At 40.1% G+C, this 19,483-nt stretch overlaps 1 protein-coding gene across 1 annotated transcript in view; it reads left to right on the forward strand.

Moving 5' to 3' along the window:
• Positions 1–740: 740 nt before the first annotated feature.
• The window catches only part of CAMKMT (calmodulin-lysine N-methyltransferase), a 224,008-nt gene continuing 205,265 nt past the window's right edge, over positions 741–19,483 (forward strand). Inside the window, exons 1-3 of the mRNA XM_075708185.1 lie at positions 741–839; positions 6,724–6,890; positions 16,416–16,480. Of these exons, the coding sequence (XP_075564300.1) occupies positions 741–839; positions 6,724–6,890; positions 16,416–16,480 (331 nt within the window). The remainder of the gene's footprint in view (positions 840–6,723; positions 6,891–16,415; positions 16,481–19,483) is intronic.

Raw genomic sequence — 19,483 nt, forward strand, 5'->3', positions numbered from 1 at the left:
TAACTTGACAGCACGGGCTGAACCCCCCTCGCAGGACAACTGACGGGTCTGCAGCTCTGCGGGGGGAAGAGGCCCACGCGTTTCCCCGCCCGCGGCCCCGTTCCCCCGTCCCGCCTGGGCGAGGGCCAGAGAAGCCGGCCCGGCCCCTGCCCGGCCCCGCTGCCCGCCAGCCCTGCCCCTCACCGCCGCGGCAAGGCCGTGCCAGCGCCGGGCAGCGCCCGCGGCCCGCGCAAGGACTCGCCGTCGCAGACGGGGCTGGACCCGCTCTCCCTCCGGCGGGGCTGCCCGGCATAAGATGGCAGCGAGCAGGAGCAGCTCCCGGCCCCTTCGCGGGACTGCCCGTAGCCAAGATGGCGGCAGGGCGCTTCAGCCAGCCGCGGCCGGCGAGCACCGCTGATGTCAAGGCGGGGGCGCGGAGCCGCGGCGGGCGGCCGCACGCCGGGCGGGCTGGCACGGTGCCGAGGGCCGCTTCCTCAGGGTCGCTCCCGTTTCACGCACAGTTTCGCCCCACAGGCGACCCGGTTTGAGGCGCGCTCCCGCCCCTCCGGTGCTCCCGAAGAACCGGGCGCAGCGCGGCGGCAGCGCGCGCCTCGTCGGCAGGCTCTCGCCTCAGCGCTGCCCTTACTAAAGATGGCCACCCACTTCCTCCCCCTCAAGCTGTAGGCTCGGCGGCAAGCCCCCGCCGGCCAGGGCAGCGCTCCCCGCGCCCGGAGGGAGGTCTGAGCGCTCCCCGCCGCCGCATGGCCGAGGCTGCCGGCTCTCCGCGCCGCCCCGCCGCGGGCAGGTGCGAGGCGAGCGGTGCGGGAGCGGCGAGAGCCCGCTGGCGGCTGCTGGGGCAGGTAGGGGGAGCCCGCGGGCGGGAGGGGCTGCCGGGATGGCGGGGCGGGCCGGCGGCGCAGCCCGAGGGGAGCGCGTCCCCCCTGAACGGACGGGCGCTCCCGTCCCCTGAGGCGGCGGCGCCGTGGGCCGGGGTGGTTCGTGGCCCCTCCCGCCCCTCCACGCTGGGCTGCTGCGCCCCCGGGGCCGGCGGGCGGTCGTGGGGCCGTGTGGCCGGTAGCTCGCAGCGCCGGAGGGGCCGGGCGCTGCCCGGGCGGGGGTGCCGGGGGCGGCGGGGAACGCTGCGGGCGCTGGCGGCGTGCGGAAAGCCGAGCTGCGAAGAGCTGCCCGCAGCCCTGACAGGAGGATTGTGAGGAATAGTACGCCGGGGCTTGCAGAGGGGTTTGCAGTCCTCTTCCCGGAGAAATAGTAATAATAAAAATATATACGTATGTATGGACACACACGCATAGATGGCTCTTTTAAGTGTGCCTTCTGTAGGTCCCAAAAGCTGTCTGTGGTCTTGTCAGCAGCGTTAATGGGAGGCGGGCCGGCACCCCTTGCACCCCTGCAGCCTGAGGGCACTAGCTTGGTATTTTCAGGCCGTGTTTCTTTTCAGGCCGTGGTTCGGCACCTTCTGTCGAAGCCGTGTGAGCCGGTCATCGTAGCTGCTACCCAGTTCCCACCCTTTGACCCCCTCCAAACTGCCTTTCATGGGGAGCTGGGGTGAGCCCCCACTCGCCTGGCAGCGACCACTGCGCTTTACCTGCAGCTGCTGGCGGTCTGGTGAGCGGTGGGGCCAGGCCTGGAAGAGGGCGAGGAGGAAGAACCAGCAAGTTTACACCTGCGGCCCGGGTGAGCGCCTTGTCAGCTCCGGCCTTCCGTACTTTTTTGGACCTTCTAGGAGCGGTGCGAGGTTGGAAAGGATTCCTCTGCTGCTGAACATATGCGTAAAGGCTTGACAACCGGAATCGGTTTCCTTAGTTGTTACTGTTATCGGACATGATATTTTTGGAGTCCGAACTTGAATGTTTAGTTTTGTGGAAATGGGTGCCCGGAGCTGCCCAGCGCGAGCTCTCTCTGAGCAGGCAGAGTGGCGGCCGTGGGTCCGATGGCGGCAGCTGGGTTGGAAGGCGCACCCGGCCGCAGTCGGGTGACAGAGCGGGAGGTGTGGGGAGGTTAACGTTGACCTTTTCTTTGGGTGTGTTTTTGGTTTGTAAATGTGCCAGTTCAACAGGACAAATGTCTGTGGTGTTATACTCTAAAGCAGGAAACGGCAAAGTTGTTGGTAGGAATATCAGGTTTGTCCTTGTAGGTTTCTGTTCTAGCAGACTACGGAAGCTGCGCTCTGCGGCTGTGCTAGCTGTTACTTCTTTTCAACATACTGCCTTTGGCATATTCCGGTCTCTTAAAATCAGAAGGAACTTTTCATAACCATCGAATGGGGGCATGAGGGGTGCATGTAAGTGTTTGGGGAGAAGGCTTCTGTTTTTTCCTCAAACTACATGTATCTGTGACCTTTTTCTCCGCAGATTCCCTGGGTTTTTCCATGTTCTTTAGCTTTTCTGTTGATTTTTATATGGTACGATGAGCAAGGATCAATTTAATCTTACTAGTACATCTGAAGTAAAAATCAGTTCTGCACTCTTTACTGCAGTGATGCTTGGATCTATCTATGGATTGGGAGAAGGTATCAACCTCCCTTCATATCCATCTTTAAAGGAGCACTGTCAAAGTGTTTCTTACAGCGCTTCTAAAAACGCTTTTCATACTGCTTATAATAACGCCTTACATGAAATCAGTTCTTTGGTGTGTTTATGTATTGAATTTGCTTTCATTCAATGCATACACAAATTGATTTGCTATGGTAAGGATGCTTGAGTGCGCGCTTGCTGATTTAATTAAGAAAAAAGCCCTTTTATCAGGTATCCTATGAAGCTAGCATAAAGAACCAGGGGTTTGCGTAATTGCCTATGTGTTATTTATCAATAAAATGTTTTATGTATGTACTGAGTTTGAAGTTTGGCAATATTTTTAAACTTAGCTTGTCAGAATCAAGGAAAATATTTTTTGCTTAAAAAAAAAAAGCTAAGGTAAGTTTCACTTGTAGTGTGCATTTATAAATGACTGGAGTATATTCTCTAAGGCTGTGTTTTGAGCCCTACCAGTCTGCAATTGGTGGCATTATCCAGTCTGTAGCCTTTAGCAGGGAAGTTAAAGGAATAGGCATTGCTCCCTGTATGTACACTTGCTCCCTATAGAAAGTTTAATGAAAACTTTCCTGAAATCTGTAAGCTTTATATGTTTATCCTGCCTGTTACCCTCCTCTTGCTTTTCTTCTCACAGAAGTCTTGCTTACCTGCTAATGTGCTTTAGCTTCCAGAATTGAAAAGTAAAAGCTAAAGTGAGGTCAGGGAAGTGGCTTCCCCCCACACTCCAAACAGAAGAAACTTCTAAAACAGTTTTTCTTCTCTTCCTGCTCCTTTCTCTGTGAAGGGCACCTGTGCCTGTTTTGTTGGTCGTGACTTTGTAAATTGCTACAGTTGAATAAAACAATTTGGTAAACAAACTATTTGTAAAAATAAATAATGCACAGTCCTACTGATGATATTTAGAGATTGTGTAGTTATGTACCGATTATGTAGAAACTTTCTTGCATGTACAAAATAACGTGTTCCGGTCAGTGCCATAGCTATTACTGAATTTGGCTTTTAGTGCAACTAGGCCACACACTATGAGATACACAAAGAAATACAGGGAATTTCAGGTGACTGCCTTTCTCCGTATGGGTTTGGTTTTTTTTTTCCCATTTGTTTGTGTTTTTAAGAGCGGTCAAAAATCTTTAGGTTTTATAGGGAGTCCTAAATATTGTCCTAATATTGTCATTAAGTACTGAGGGCCTTGCAGTTGAGATCTGTGGTAATATTTTACTAGAATCTTTCTAAAACAGGAGACAGTTTAGTGGTGCTTTTTTTTAAATGTCTTGTCTGTTAAGGAGGAAAGAATTGCCTTAGAATTCCATATCGCTAAGTGAAGTTTGAGAGGAAAGAAAATGCAAGTTTGAGAGAAGGAAAACCGCAAGGTAAAAGTGTGAGCTTGCATTGTTTGGGGTTTTTTTGGTCGTCAATCTTGGTGTTTTTTTTTCTTCTAAGGAACCTAATTTTTGGAAAAGAATCTTTCATTACAGAACCTAAAATATTATTTATTTAGATAATATTTGTACGTATGACATGTGTACAAGCCTAACACTTGTGTACACCTGTAAAAATCTTGTGCAGAAGACGGGGCTTTTCAGTACCGAAAGAAGATTTTGAAGAGAGTGAAACAAGGCTTCTGGAATTTTTAAAAATAAAAATATGCAGGGAAACTTAGCTGAAAGTTGCTGTGAGCGGTGATGTCTGGTGATTCCTTTGCCAATATAGTTCTTTCTCTCTGCCATCACTAAAACCAAGAATTGTGTCTATTCTGCTGAGAAGCCTTTAGCTTGCTTTGATATTGGTTACTGGTTTTATAGGTCCCCGGGGCATGTTCATTTATTATGGCAGTGTGCAGGAAATTAGGGAGCTTCACCTTCATTGGAAGGGTATCATGAAAATAGAGAATACTGTCTTTCAACAGCTTCAAAACATTATTATGAGTTTAAATAGGTTTGTCACCTTTTGTGTTTTGTCAGTGGATTATCCTATAGCAGTAGCATATCTTTGCAGCTTGTAACACAATTGTGGTGCTTTCAGAAAATGACTTGAGGAAAAAAAATATTTTGATCCTTATGTAAAAATACAGAGTTAGATACAAATAATGTAACATAGTCTTCCTTTGTGCTCTGTTTTCTCAGTTATGGTTAGGTTTTTAAAAGATTTGACCTGCTATTGTAATTTTCAGATCTTAGACCTCTTGATTTGAGTTGGAGGCTGTGGGAGAAATGTTTATTTTGAGTACTGGAATCCTCCTGAGATTTTCTGCTAACCCAGAGATTACATTTTACAGAGTGGCTAGAAGATGCCTCTGTAGAACAAAAAACTGAAAACAGAAAGGTGTTGTCACTGCTGGATTTTTTTTCCTGTTAGTAATGGCTTGCCTTTGCTTTAAAAAAAAAACCCCAAAACAACATGCTTTTCTGAAAATTAGATCTTGGTCGTTTTCTTTAGTTGTCAAGTTGGTCCGTTTTGTTTCCAGGCATGTCACTATTATATGAAGGTCTTAATTCTGCTAGTCTTTTAATTTGGTTCTCCTGTTTTGGTGTTTTTGCAATTTCCTTCCTGTGTATTTTCCCCATGTGTTACAAAAGTAGAAGGAATAGTGTGGACAGCACACAGCCATTTTTAATACTTTGATGAAAATGCCTGTGCCTTTCATATGCTGAGATCCGCCGATGAAAACAGATCCAAAAGCAATAAACCTGATGCATAAGACCTGCTGTTAGAAACTAACAGCATAGCAAATACAATTGCTCTGCTCACATATGTACTACTTCCAAGTATCCTGGAAAATAATAGGCCATGGGACCAAATTGTAAGACTGTTGGATGTGAGTGCATCTCCACTTAAAGCACGGTCAACAAAGGTTGGGTGCAGCAAAAAAAAAATCTCTGACCTGTTATTTTCTTGTACACATCCCATATGCAAAGCTTCCATTTCAAGTTTCATAATTCTGGAGAGCTGTTTCTCATTTGACTTCAGATTTGTCTCTGGTTGGCAAAAAAACCTACATTGTGGTGCTCTCCTACTCAATAGAGCTGTTCCTTGTAGCTCTATCTGTTTATAGTGATGAGTTTATTTTATGCTCTGGTTTTTTTCATCACTCTGGCTTACTTACGCACCTTCATTTTAAAAATGCAATGGCAATTATTTATGTATTCTGTCCAATGTTAGGAGAAAGAAGTTAAACCTAGGGCACCTCTCCTTCCACATCACTGACCTAAAGAATAAGCCTTTTTGTCTGGCAGGGAAATGCTAGTTGTCCTGTGCAATGGTACAGCTCAAATGGGCTGGGTCCTGGGTTTTCTTGTACGGAGGAGTTGATACCTCACTCCCCGAAGACAGCTGAGTGTAGCGAACTATGCAGGACAGCGAGCCCATGTTTTCACTTTCCTGAACAAGTGTTTTAATCATTTAAAAAATGTGAATGGCCATGTTCTGTCTCTGCCACTGCCTTGAATTCTTCAGTCTCTTAATGCTGAACTTGGTGGTGTCAGTGTATTTTGGGGCTCATGTAAAGGTTGGCTAATGTGTCAGTCCCCTTATGGGGCCCTTGGTAGGGGAATACGCAGTTGTGGCATCTGAAAGTCTGGGGCCTGGGACAGGTAGCAAGTTTCTCAACTCAGAAGTTTGGCAGCAGTTCTGCAAGTGTGCAGCAGTAGACTTTTAGGCTAGGAAGTAGCCTACCAGGCAAACACTTACCACTTGGGTACCTGAAGATCATGTTTTGGGTCATTTAAGTTCTATGGAAAGTACCCTTTTTTTTTTTTTTTTTTTTTTCTTCTCTTTTTCATCTATAGGGACAGTGAGTGGCACAGAAATTGCTTGGTGAGGGCACTGCTTGGTCTGTGAAACTTTCATTGTGGTGGCGATGGGAGGATAGGGGAGAACTTAGTCTGCCTTTAACTCTGGCATGGGTTTGCTGGAGCGGGAATTAAAAAAGCAACTTTATGTACTTGTGAACACAGTACATTTGCCTTACAGTTATTGAGACATAACAAATTCATAACCCATTCTCTTGACCCCTACCATCAATACCACTGTTACGTTTTTCAGGCTTGACATACTTGGACTAGTTATTCATAACTATTAGTTAATGGCATAGCTATTATGGTTGATTCCAGACTTGTCTCTTCACCTAAATAAGCCTGTGTTTGTTCTTTTCATGAAAGTTTTATTCTTAATGTTTAATTTGTTCTTCATTTCAAAGGTTCTGAAGAAAAAGCACTTGAAAGATGTGCATCTCCAACAAGTGTCTGTAAGAAGGTTCGCATCGTTCAAACTCTTTTCAATAGAAGACCAGAACACAGAAGAGGAAGCTGGGACCTGGGTTCAGTATAAAAGCATCTTTTATCCTGAGTATAGTGTGTCCTTAAGGTAATAATCATTTAAGTACTTCCTATGGTCTTGTACAGACCTCAAATATGAAACTCATTAGTCATTCTTCCAGTGTTTTGTGTAACTAGAGCATAGTTTACAAATAAACTGTTAGGTGTTATTTTTAGTTGTTTGTTACAGTAAGCAGCTTGTCTGATTTTTTTTCGGTACATTTCACTGAAGTGCCAGAGCTTGAATGAAAATACTGATGATTGTACCTATAGCAGAATGCAAATATAAGCATTTATTTTATATTTCTAATAGCTTTCTGTTTTGACATTCTTCTGATATAAACAGGATGTAAAAAACTGAACACATTTACTTGTAAACTTAATAAAAATGTTAATGACATGATGTTATTCATAAAGTTCTAAAAGCTTTTTGGTAGTGATCTATATTTTATTCAATTTTCTTCTTAATAGTTCCTGTAAAACTCAATGATAATTTGGAAGCCAATTTGCAAAACAAAAGAATAAAAAATTTCCTCTTCCTACAGAAGTGGTTTGTACCTAATGAAGAAATCTATTTTATAATAGAACAGGTAAAACAAATGAAGATATCTGTATTAAAAAAACCCCAAACCCACACACAACCCTCCCCCCTCCAAACCCACACAAACCTAAAAAACCCCGAAAACGCCCCAGAAACCCTCTGAAGGAGTGTAATGAATTCTCAGTAGCTTTAGCAAAATAGAAAAGTTTATAGCTCCCATTCATTACTATGTGTGTTTGGGGTTTTTTTTCCTTTTCTCCTGCTTTGGTCTCCTTTTCCTTGTTCAGTTTTGTGCATATCTATAAGTTGGTTTTGCCTCAACAGGTTATCATTGCAACAGTAACTTAAGCATCCCTGAGTCAATACTTGTTTTGCAGCCTCTAATTAGCCCTGCTGAGGGTGTAGGATTTTGCGTTCTGTGCACAGTAGAGGATATTCTGGAGAGCCCGAGTCATTGAAATTGTAAAGCGCATTTTTATTTAACTGGAACCTTGAAATTAAAGTCAATCTTAGAAACCAAGATCTAACACAAACAAGCGACCATCATTAACTGTGACATTTTTGCAAGGTTATAAAACAAAACAACCAAAAGAAAAAAACGAAACACACACACACACACCACACCACCACCCCCCCCCAAAAAAAACCCACCCCAACCCCACGACACTACATGCAGGTTGCCTTAAATTTGCAGCTAGGTAAAAAGTCAAATACAAAATTGTTTAGACCTTTATAAACCCTTAATTTTCCATTTTCCAAACTTATACTTACTGACACTAAAAGGCTTCAAAAGGAAGCTTTTCTATTTGAAAATGATGCCTATTTGTAATAGAAGTAGGTACGGTGTTTTTTCTGCATATTTACTTTTCCAGTGAACTGCTGGGGAATGCTACAGATTAATCCAGATGCTCACAGTCTACCTAATCTCTTTGTGCAGTGTCTCTATTCCCTGGTTTTAGGTCTTCAGAGGCACACTGGTAATGGGAAATGTAAGGTGTTTAGGTGGAATTTAGGCTGAGCAAGTCTGCAATCATTTATGCTGCAGTCCTGAACTACTTCATTCAGTCTCCTTCGTTCACTACCATGGTTTGCAATGCTTGGTGTCACTTACTTGATTTATGAGTTACGCGAGTTTTAAGGTAGGCGAGCTAAGGCTCACCTGTGTCGGCAGTACAAAAGCCAAGGGAATGTCAGGCTGATCTTGCTCTGACATTTGATATTTGTGCACTTCTGTTTCCATCACTTTCCATGTCATCATTTTATTTGGCATTTTTATTTGGCTAATAGTAGCTTCACTGATAATAGGACACAGCTCAAACTGTAGACTGTGAACAAGCATGTTTGTTCATGCATGATTTTATTATTGGTGATCATTGTATAGTATTCTAAGTATGGGGATTTAGTTTTAACCTTTTATGTTCCTCTGAGCTTGGCCAATGGAAATGTACAGTTCCTGTGCTGGAGCAGGCTCACACTGGGTTTCAAAAACTGTATATTGAGGAGAATAGGGAGATTGTCTCCTGGTGGGGATTTTTGTTTTTATTTTTTCCCCATATTTTGTTACGTTCTAGAAGATACTCGGTGATCTATAAAAATGGTAATCACTGATAATTTTAGGAATAATGATCAGAACTTACTTACACTTCTATATTAAAATGTTTTCTCTCTGTGTTGACGTAGTGGCAATAGATAGCATATACTTATTATTTCAGAATATTGCAGGATGGTGAAGAAGGGAAGGAGAAAATACTCGCTGTATATTTTGCCAGGGACAAAGTATAAACCCTGCAAGAAAATCTGCTTTACCTTAAGTCTGTATTAAATACAGTTTCTTCTCTGCTTTTGTAGAAGCAGTGATTTAAGAGGGTTAACATAACAGTTTTAACATACATAACAGAGTAACAGTTCTCCTCACTGAAACTTGCGTACCTACAAGATAAGAAATCTTGGAGTCCCTGGATCTTTGAGAACTGATCACGTCTTGGAAACTTAAGGATCCTCTGTATGTCTGACAGTCTTCCCTTCATTTTCCTCCTCCCATTGGCAAAATATTAATCATCATCATTTTCATCATTAGAAACAATTTTAACAAGATAACAAGAACATATTATTAGCATATTATTAACAATCACATCAGTCAGGTAAACCTAGAGCAATGTGCTTGAGTAGGAGAGCCTTTTTATACATCTTTTTGTCAGGAAAAAAAACATTGCTATAGCCCCTCTAAAATCTTGACAAAAGTGCTTTTGAATTTTCATCTCCATATGTTTTCCTTATGCATTAAGATCTTCTTGGGAAAGCTCATTGCATATGTTGGATGTTAAAAGGGTTGTCAGCTAGTATCTTGACAAGACTAAATACTTAAGAAAGTTCATAAGGTTGTTAGTGGCTTTTGGCAAAGAGTATAAAGGTCAAGCTATATCAGTTCAAGGGCTATCAAAACTGATCAAATTGTATATTCAGATATGCTATGACCTAGCTGGAATTACTGCTCTAGAGGGACTTGGGGACCAGTTTGGTGCATGCTTTTCTGAACTTCTCAATGCAGCTTGTTTTAATAAGCTCCTATTTTTCTAATGAAAATCAGGTTGGATTCACATTTGGGAAAGAAGAGCTTATGCCATGTTTTTTGTCACTAGTTTATTGTAGAATCATTCTTAAAAACAAATCTTCCAAAGCAGGAAGCCAGAAGCACCAAATTGCATATAAGGCCGTTTTTTGCATAAGAAATTTAAGCTGGATTTATGTGTCATTTTGACTAGATCCTTGAGGTGACAACATCATTGACTCATTTTAAAAATCCCCATAACTATTCCAGTTAAACAGTGCTCTCTAGTGTGCTTAATGAAATGTAGATTCACAGTACGTGGTGGATGGTGGTCACTTGAAGTTTGTATGGGTACTAAGGTGCTTCACGGTAGCTCTGGGGTATGAAAATGAGTGTCTGATGAGTGTGATTTTTGTTAGCAGTGAAAGATGTGTCAGAATGAAATTTCTTGTGTTATAATCTCATTTGGTTAGTCTAGTCTTATTTGGATTTGTACCATATTTGATGCTCCTACACACTACATCCTTGTCTTGATGATATGAATTGGGTGGCTACATACATGAAATTGCTCTCTAGTGTTGCTTGCAATTAATGTTAGTTAAAAAATAAATCCCTAAACTGACAGGAATTCAGCCTGGGAATTGGGCTGACTGTTTATGACAGTCTAACATGGAGAACGTAGACATGTTCAGTCCAAGCTGGAATCTTGCTGCAGTTTTCACATTCAGGTTTGCATACAGCACACTGAGTAATCTAGTCTGCAGGTGAAAAATATAAACCTCGGTTTGAGTGAAATTTCTTGCAAGCTTGAAGTGGAAAAAGATACCTTTATTACAGATATTATCTGTCCTTATGGATCTTTTCTCCATTAAAAATACGTTTTTATTCATAAAACTTTCATGTTTATTTGTTAGCTTTGTTCAAGTTCTTTTTAACTTTGGGGGTATTTCACTTTGCTGTTAAAAATTATGCACGTGCTAAATACTTGTTCTCTTGGTGACAGGATGATATAGAGTAAGTAGAGACATTTTAAAACCGTTATTTAATATTGCATTTCTAAATCCTTCTATTCTTAGTCAGGAATATGCTTTTAAATTTAAATTTTGTATGAATAGTTCTAGCAATGAAGTGATTATAGATCATAAAGATGCAGTGTCTCACTGTGGAGATGGTGCCTGTCTTTTAGACAGGAAAATTATTCTTTTATTAGAGTTAAAAAAGGAGCAATCAATATCTTCAAATTTTTTTATTTCAGGATATGGATTTGCTTTAAAATTGTAGGCTCATTTTAAGCAATTAGAGAAGAAATAAGATATTTCTGTGGTAAAATATTTTCCATTGATCAGTCATTTGGTGTTTCAAATACTAAAATGCAGAACTGAAAAGAACAATGTTAGCAGCTTACAGGAAGGGTTAAATCTTCGGTAAGTGTTCTTTGCAAGGTGTCATGCCTTATTCTGAATGTGAATGAACCTTTTGATAAAAACATGAAAGAAATTATTAGATGATTCTAGATCTTTGGTTTAGAAATGAGAGGCATGTTATTTGTCTGTGGCAAGTTGTATGTTAGAAGGTTTAGGAGTGAATTCCATTGGCTATTCCTATAGGATATTTCTGCTAATAACATTTTGAAGTTTTAATGAAATTTTCTTTTAGGGGTAGACATAAAAAAATGAAGGGAAGCATATTTCAAGGAATATTGCCTACTCCTTATGGACAATTTATACGCATGTGATAAATTCGCATTCTTGCATTTATTGCGTGCTAAGAGACAACGTGGGGATTTGGCAGCCTAAAGGCTTGGCCACAGAAGGAGGAAATTGAGGAAAGAGATAAAAAGTGATTTGGTAACATACTGCTTTCATTCACTGATGAAACTAAGACTGTTCTTGTTGCCCAAGATGTGTGTATTTGTAAAAAGAATTGGTAGTCAAAGAAGACATTGTTTTGGTTTCTTACCATATTAAGCTGGAGATATTGAACTGGAGTGAAAGAGGAGTTATCTTGTTTTGCTATACTCTGGCCCAGAAAAACACATTTGATCAAGTAACAAAGTTTGCGGATAACTGTGAGATTCTTACTGGGCCACAATGACAATAGGTGGTGATACTCACCAAGCCTTTTTGTAAAGTACCCCTAGCCGTAACTTTTTCACCCTTATCCTGTCTTTCATTTTCCACAAATATTGTAGTTTTATTTTGTATCCAGCTTAATAATGTATGGTGATGTATTGTGGGTTTCTTTTCTTTTGAGTATTATACGGAAATGTAGTCTATCTTAGGTTTTTTGTAATTTTTTTTTTACTGTATGTATTTAGTTATTTGAGTTATTTTTCCTCATTCAGTTGAAGAATAATATAAAAGAGGAGAAGGAACATAGTTTTGTTTCATTATGGTTGATGAAAGGCGTACATTAATAGGGAGTTACTGAAGGATTATTTTTATTCTACTGTCTACAGCTATTTATAAATACATGTAAAAGTCTGCCACTTGTGTTGCCTGAATTGGAGAGGAAGGAACGTTAATATATTTTAAAGATCTTTCTCTGTCTCTCTCTCTGACTTTATACATCCAGAGTTGATTTATTCATAGTCCAGAGTAAGGAATTTTGCTTTGTTTCGTATCAGGAGAAACATGAGTTAAATTAGTTTATCATTCATAGATTGGTCTTCTATAACTTACTGCCTCAGCCACAGAAATTTTTGCATGCCATTCCTTAAAGACTTAATAAGAACGCTGTAGATCAGATTAACTACTCTGGCCTCAAATTCACTTTCTCTGTGTTGCTTACCTATATTTGTTTGAATTATTTTGTTGATCTCAGGAATCACAGCTTTCAACTTCTTTGAACTGTACAACATTCATGACATATTCCAAAGCACTAAATACCAGTGTTCTTCTGTATTTTGAGATGCCTGTGGAAATTTATGGGAATTTGGGGGTTGGGATTTAACCACAAGCTTCTGTGAGTCCTTTCCTTGACTTTCATAATTCAGTGCACATGACACTTACAAAGTCTTTATGGGCAGTTTGTAAGACGTGCTGTGGAAAGCTGCAATCATGACAGGCAGTCATAGAAACAAGATTTGACGTGTATTGGCAGTTTTCTCTCGGCTCGGTAATGGAGGAGCGGCTGGTGGGATGGGACAGTGAAGCAGCAGCTGTTACAGAACTGCTAGGGAGGTATATGCAGAGCAGTGGATCCCAAACTAGGAGCTGTTGTTTTTAGGTGCAGGACTGAGTAGCGTGATATTTATGGCAGAATTTGGGGTTAGAGAATGCCTGTATTTACATGTACGTGTAGCTTTTAATCTGCGAGTCAGATCTGTGGTGGAAGAGAGTCAGGGAGTAGCTGGTGCAGAGTTTGTCTGCAGGCTCTACAAATACAGTCGTCCGAACGGAGAAATGTGGCTATTGCTGTTTCGAAGCGTCTACCTGAGCTCTGCCTTTCACAAGTAGATCAGCTGTTGGCGCATTACTTTCTTCCGTCCTAAAACTTGTCTGAAATAGAAGTTATACTCAGTTCTTCACTGTTTGCTTTCCGTAACTGTTAAGTGGTTACCCGTGGAATTTAGGTGCTGCTTCTTTAGCCTGCTGCAGGGAGAAAAAGCTTTACCAGCAGGAAGAGGTATTTTCCTATCATGCTAATTGGCTTTGGAAGATTCATTGTTACTAATGTGGAGTAGTCTTAAAATAGTCCATAATGGTAACATAGTTAAGACCCGAGATCTGATTTCTGGAGTAAATGAGAGCGGCTTTGCCATATATCACTATTGAGATAATGGCTACTCCTCTCATTCTAGGAGATTGAGCTCGCTCCCTGCTTCTGTTCAGTGAAGGTTTCATAAGCTGATCCGACTAAAGGAAGCAGATGTTAAACTTAGATCCTGTCCTGTTTCATGATGAGCGTGGATTGGGTATCTGAAAGAGTGAGGAGAAGGGGGAGGTCCCTCATAGCAAAGCTAAATGCTTCTCATCATTGCATTATGGCTCACTTCTGTGGTTGCCACGAGCAATATTTGTGAAAGCGAGAAAGAGATTGCTGAGACAAGAGGGTTAGAGACTTTGAATGTTGCAGGCAGCCAGAAAAGGGTGCCTGTGCAACATGCCTCTGCTGGCCAAGAGAGCGAGTGGTAGGGTGTGTTGGGTTTGTACTCGGACACAAGCTTTTGGCCACTGGATAATAAATTTAAGAATATGTTTGAAATTTGTGTGTGTTGATTTTAGTTATGGAAAGAATGTTTTATAATCAGAGGAAGAACTGATCCTTAACGAAAACTGGGTGCAGCAAAATAATAATGTAGATGAAGAACATTAATTGAGTTAAATGAAACGTCACCAAAATTTCAGGACAATCTTAAAAACACTAGGTGTGAGGCATGCATCTGTTGTAGAATCTTGGCTTATTCTTCAGGCTGAGGTACTCGGAGCTGTCCACTTCTTATCTGCAATTATAAACCATTATTTTGGAAACAGCCTGAAATTTAGTTTAGTGATAATTGTAAGGCCAGTGCTGTGGTTGTATCATTTCTCTTTTTTGCCTTTTCTACCTTTTGACCCTGAAGTATATAAACTGTATTCTTTTCTAGACCAGGATACTCCACTTACTTCTGTTTTTCTTTCTTCATAGCGTTCTGTTGAACTACAGGTAGTGGATTGCTAAACTGTTCATCCTTACCTTTGTCTGCTTCACTTGGAGATTTGCATGATAAATCTCCTTTATATATGGACTATGTGCATAAAGAAATTGAGGGGAGAAAAAACCAAACCAAAACATGTTATCCTAGGACTAATCTACATACCAACAAAGATTAAAATGTTTCTTTACTGTCTCAGCATCTCCCCCCACCCTCCCACCTGTCTTGCATTCATGTAGAAGATGAGACATTCAGAGCTGGCTGAGAGACCCTAACTGTGTCAGACATATGCACAGTTACAGAGTTTGTAGGATGCTAAGGAGTCAGCAGGGGACAGCTTAAAGGGCAGCTCTGTGGTTGGCAGAACTACTGATCCTGTCCACTTTCTTGTCACTTCCCTTGAATTAACCCTGTTGCATCAGTTGTCCAATCTGATTGAAAACAAACTTGCCAAAAAAAAAGAAGTGCATTTTAAGTTCACATGATCCATCAGAATTCTTGTAGGCTTCCGCTGCAGCTAAGGAATGTATTTTTGGTTTGTTTATATGTAGCTGGGAGAAGAGCTCTAATGTCCAGTGGAATATTTTGTAACATCTTTCATATATTTCATTGCCCCTGTTTATGAGCTCATTTCAGTTTGTTAACTTGATTTCCATTTGATTTTCATTTTTTTTTTAAGACAGTCTAGTTGCTGTTTGGTGCTTCTCAAAATTTAACCTTTAAATGTTTCTTTATTTAATGCTTATGCTTATCAGAAACTATAAATAGCTTTTTTTGCACTAGAAATATACAATTTCATATTTGCAAAAAGGTTGATTCTTTTTTTTTTTTTTCATTCTTACAAAAAACTTCCTTCAGGAAGGAAGAGCTGAGAGAATGAGAATTAATTTTGTAAGTGCCAGAATTGTTGGATTTCTTCTATTGTTGCAGTGTTTCAAATTAGCATGTTCCTAAACAGCCTTAGGAACTATATTTGAAACATTATTAAAAGACTGTATTTTTGTATTTTACTGCCATGGTGAATTCTTTTTAGATTTTTTTTTAAATACATTTGCAAAACAGCTATGTGATCCAATTGTTGTAAAGCGTAAGCATAATTTTGTTCATTCTGGGCCTAAATTAGCTTGGAATAGTTAAAACATTTTTAGTTGCTTCTTTGTGTGTGAATCCAGCTAGCCTGACATCTGTAACATTTAGAGGAAGTTTGTTAGGCAAATTTTTATTCAACTTTGTTGCATGTCCTTTCTGCTGCTGTCAGTGTTTTGCTCACTGTGTTCTAAAATTTGCAGTTGGTATGTGAAATTCAGTTAATGAATTTATTATCCCCAGTTTTGAACGTTTATTTCACTTGGGTTATGCAAATGTAAAACCAAGGAAAATGCAGTTCACTAAACACATTAATCAGTTTCATTGTTCACATTAATTAAATGAACTGTTCTTGATTTTGTGGGAGAAAATAGGAGTGTGTGTACAGCTGCTGTTCAAAAACAGTCTTTTGTTTTTCCCCTTCAAAGAAATCACTTTACTAAAACTCTTACTTTCCTGTATGTGACTTCCACAACTAGACAAAAATGGATGTTTTTTGGAAATGTTTTCATTTTGATAAAGTATTAGTTTCCGAGAAACATGTTCCTGGTTCATGCATGTCAGTGATGGAACTTTGAAGACCAGTGATTGTCCCCTTGTTTTCCCCCTGGTGGCTACACTAGTACCTGTTTGCTACACTTGGCCGTGAAAGGGGTTTGTGAGAAGTGAACGTGTGCAGTGAACCTCTTTTCTGAAGAGGCAGGATGGGGGTTTTTTTGATTGTTGATATGTTGGTAAAGTCACTATTTATGTTTTCTTCCAGATTTCACAATGGACTCTTAAATGTTAAAGATGTTCTTACAAGTTTTGACAACACGGGGAACGTCTGTAAGTCATTGTTGATTTAAATACAGTACTGTGTTGATAAAAGTCTAATTGTATCAATATAAAATATTTCTGTATGAGCCCTCAATAACCATTTCATTTAGCTGAGAAACACCATTACTGTGGTCAGAGATACAGAGCTACCTACCATAGTGTTTTATGTGTTACACTGTTTTAAGTAGCACAGCTGTTTGTGTGGATACACCCTTAAGTCATCCCAGTGCAGGTTATTTTTGGTTCTGTGACTGCAGCAGGAACAGGGTTGGACAAAAAATTAGTTTAGCCCATTGATTTGTATTGGCCAGTGGCCAGCAGTGGCTATCTGAGGAACAACAGTGCAAGAACATAGGAAGCAAACGATACTTCTAGCTTGGAGAGGGCAAACTCAAACCAGAGCAACACAAAAGAAAGCACAGAGTCAGGTTGTGAAACTCCTCCCCACAGAATGTTTTGGATCCTAGAACATGCCATGAATTCAAAAAGCAAAGGGGAAAAAAATATGCCAGAAAATTGCACTGTGGCTATTAAGTATAAAGACATCACTTTTGGCTTAGGAAGCGCTGGATGTTAGGAGAATTAATGGGGCAGTAGGATGATATGTTTGTCCTGATCTTTCACTCTTGTCTAAGCATCAGTCACTGGCCGCATTAACCTGAGACAGGATGAGCCATAAGCGGACCTTCAATGTCTGACCCAGTATGGCTGTGCTTCAGTATACTTACTAATAAAATTATCTATGCTATTAATGGACTTGAATTATAAAATTGTGGTAGATCATGGAAAAGAAGCTGAGCAAAAATATTTGAATATTTTTGATGTAATGAGTAGTTGCTATTATATAATTAACATTTACAGATATACATATAATTCTTGTTTGACTATTCTGCCTTATTTATCAGATTGGTTGGTTTGTTTTCAAACAAGCAAACTGATAGAATAAAGTTAGAGCGGTCTCTGTAAGTTTGCCAGACACTCAAGAAATGTGCATGTATCTCTTCCTCCTTATCAAAGCAATGATACAGAAACTGTTCTGAGATATACATGTTTCATCTCAGAACTCCAGTCTTAGTATTCCAAATCCATGTTTCAGTAAACGTTGGCATTTCATTACCAAAAAGGTAAATGTATTTAATAAACTTTTGCCTTCAAAAGGAAAAAATAATCATAAACTATGTGCTCTCCTTTTTAAAATTTGCTAGCTTTCATTCAGTTCTGAACACTGAAGATAGTTGTGTGGTCTTGCCACAAAATACTTCAGGATATATTCTTTAACGGTTGCCAAAGAGAAATTTGTTCTCTGATTTCTGAATGAATATTGTATCTAAGGGATATATGAATATCCAAATTAGTAATATTAAGGCTGAGAAGGAAAATTCACATTTGTACTTACAGTTGACATCAGCTACAGGTGTAGGCATCATGTGCTGGATGACAAAAATATTTATATTTAAGACACTTAGGATTTGGAAGAAAATGCTTTGCTTAAATTACGGGAGGCATTTAGAGAGAGTTGATGTTGTAGATCCTCAGAATAGGAAGCTAGAGGGACTTCTATAACAAGTTACTTTATTCACATAAAGTGTTCTCAATGAGGGAAAAAATTAGGAAAAAATTCCAAACTGGGGTTTTGGATCCAGAAAAAATATTATTATATTAGTTCGTTAGATAATAACTTGGGTATTTATTTTGAACAGCAGAGAAAATCCTTTTCTTTTTTTTTTTTTTTTTGTCTAAAAGTGCTTCACATAGTGGATCAAGACAGTGTACCTTACTCTGTTAAACATGGCAGCATGATTTCTTAATCTTTGTTCTTTGTGTGAGTACTTAGATTGTGATCAATCTACACAAATTTCCTCGTTAACAGAAATAATTTACTCTGCTAAAGTTTTCATATGCTTTCCTATTGATAGATGTGCTGTCAGCTCTTCTGTTAACTTTTTCCAGTATTTCAGCTACTTTCTTATTGATTGCAGGTGGTAGAACAAGGCTTATACTCTAATAGGCACACCACCAGTGCTAACACAGACGTAATATGACATTTGTAGTTCTTCTTACTGTTTCTCTGTATATACAAAGATTCACATTTGTCCTTTTTGATTCAGTATTGCTTTGAGGGTTCATGCTGTGCTATTATATACAGTGTTTGCCAAGTCATTTCCAGATTCAGTGCTTCCCCATTTTTAAATGGCTGTGTCTGTAAGTGTCTGTCTGTATTGATGTACATATTGCTGATTTATGCCCATTTTACGAAGCACTCTAGATTTCACTCTGTTAGGGTAATTGTAAAATAGTTATCTTCTGTCAGCATGCCGTACTGGCTTGGAGTGTAATAATCATACTTTTTTGCTACCACCTGTATGGAGTAAATGTCCCCAGTGTCCAAGCCAGAGAAACTACGTGTCTGTCACACAATCATAGTAAAGTTCCCCCAAGCATGTGTTTACTGAGCTGCTCTATTTGGATCATACCTGACTGAATTTGTGTGCACTCCCATTATCCCTTGATTTGAATTGGCTCTTTCTTTGACCTTTTTCTGTGTATTTCTTGGCTTTCTTTGTGTTAACCCACAGTGGAAATGGTAGGTAGTAATCCTGCCTCCTTTTACCCCCAAAGGTAACTACCATTGTAGTATTTCTAAAATTAGGTCGGCTGTTTCTTACAATTGCTGTTCTTACAATTGGTGTTCTTCAAGAACTTCATATTATCAAATGATAGCCTATCCTAAAAAAACCCTAAATGTTTCTAAAATGGTCTTTAACAGTATTAGATTATTTCTTCTAATATCTAATACTAATGCATCTAGCCAGTATTGAACACACTACCAGTCCCATCTACAGTAGCGTGCTCTGTGAGAGGACCCATTGAATAATTGTAGACTTTAATGCTCTTTTAGGACACACTGCATAGTCAGAGTTTATTTACTGAGCACTAAACTTCACTTAAACGATTTGGACCAAGTTATCAGAAAACAGTTAAATATTTTAGTGTTCTGTGTGTTTGGTTTGG

The sequence above is a fragment of the Pelecanus crispus genome, chromosome 3, assembly GCF_030463565.1.
Source record: "Pelecanus crispus isolate bPelCri1 chromosome 3, bPelCri1.pri, whole genome shotgun sequence".
Taxonomy (NCBI): Eukaryota; Metazoa; Chordata; class Aves; order Pelecaniformes; family Pelecanidae; genus Pelecanus; species Pelecanus crispus.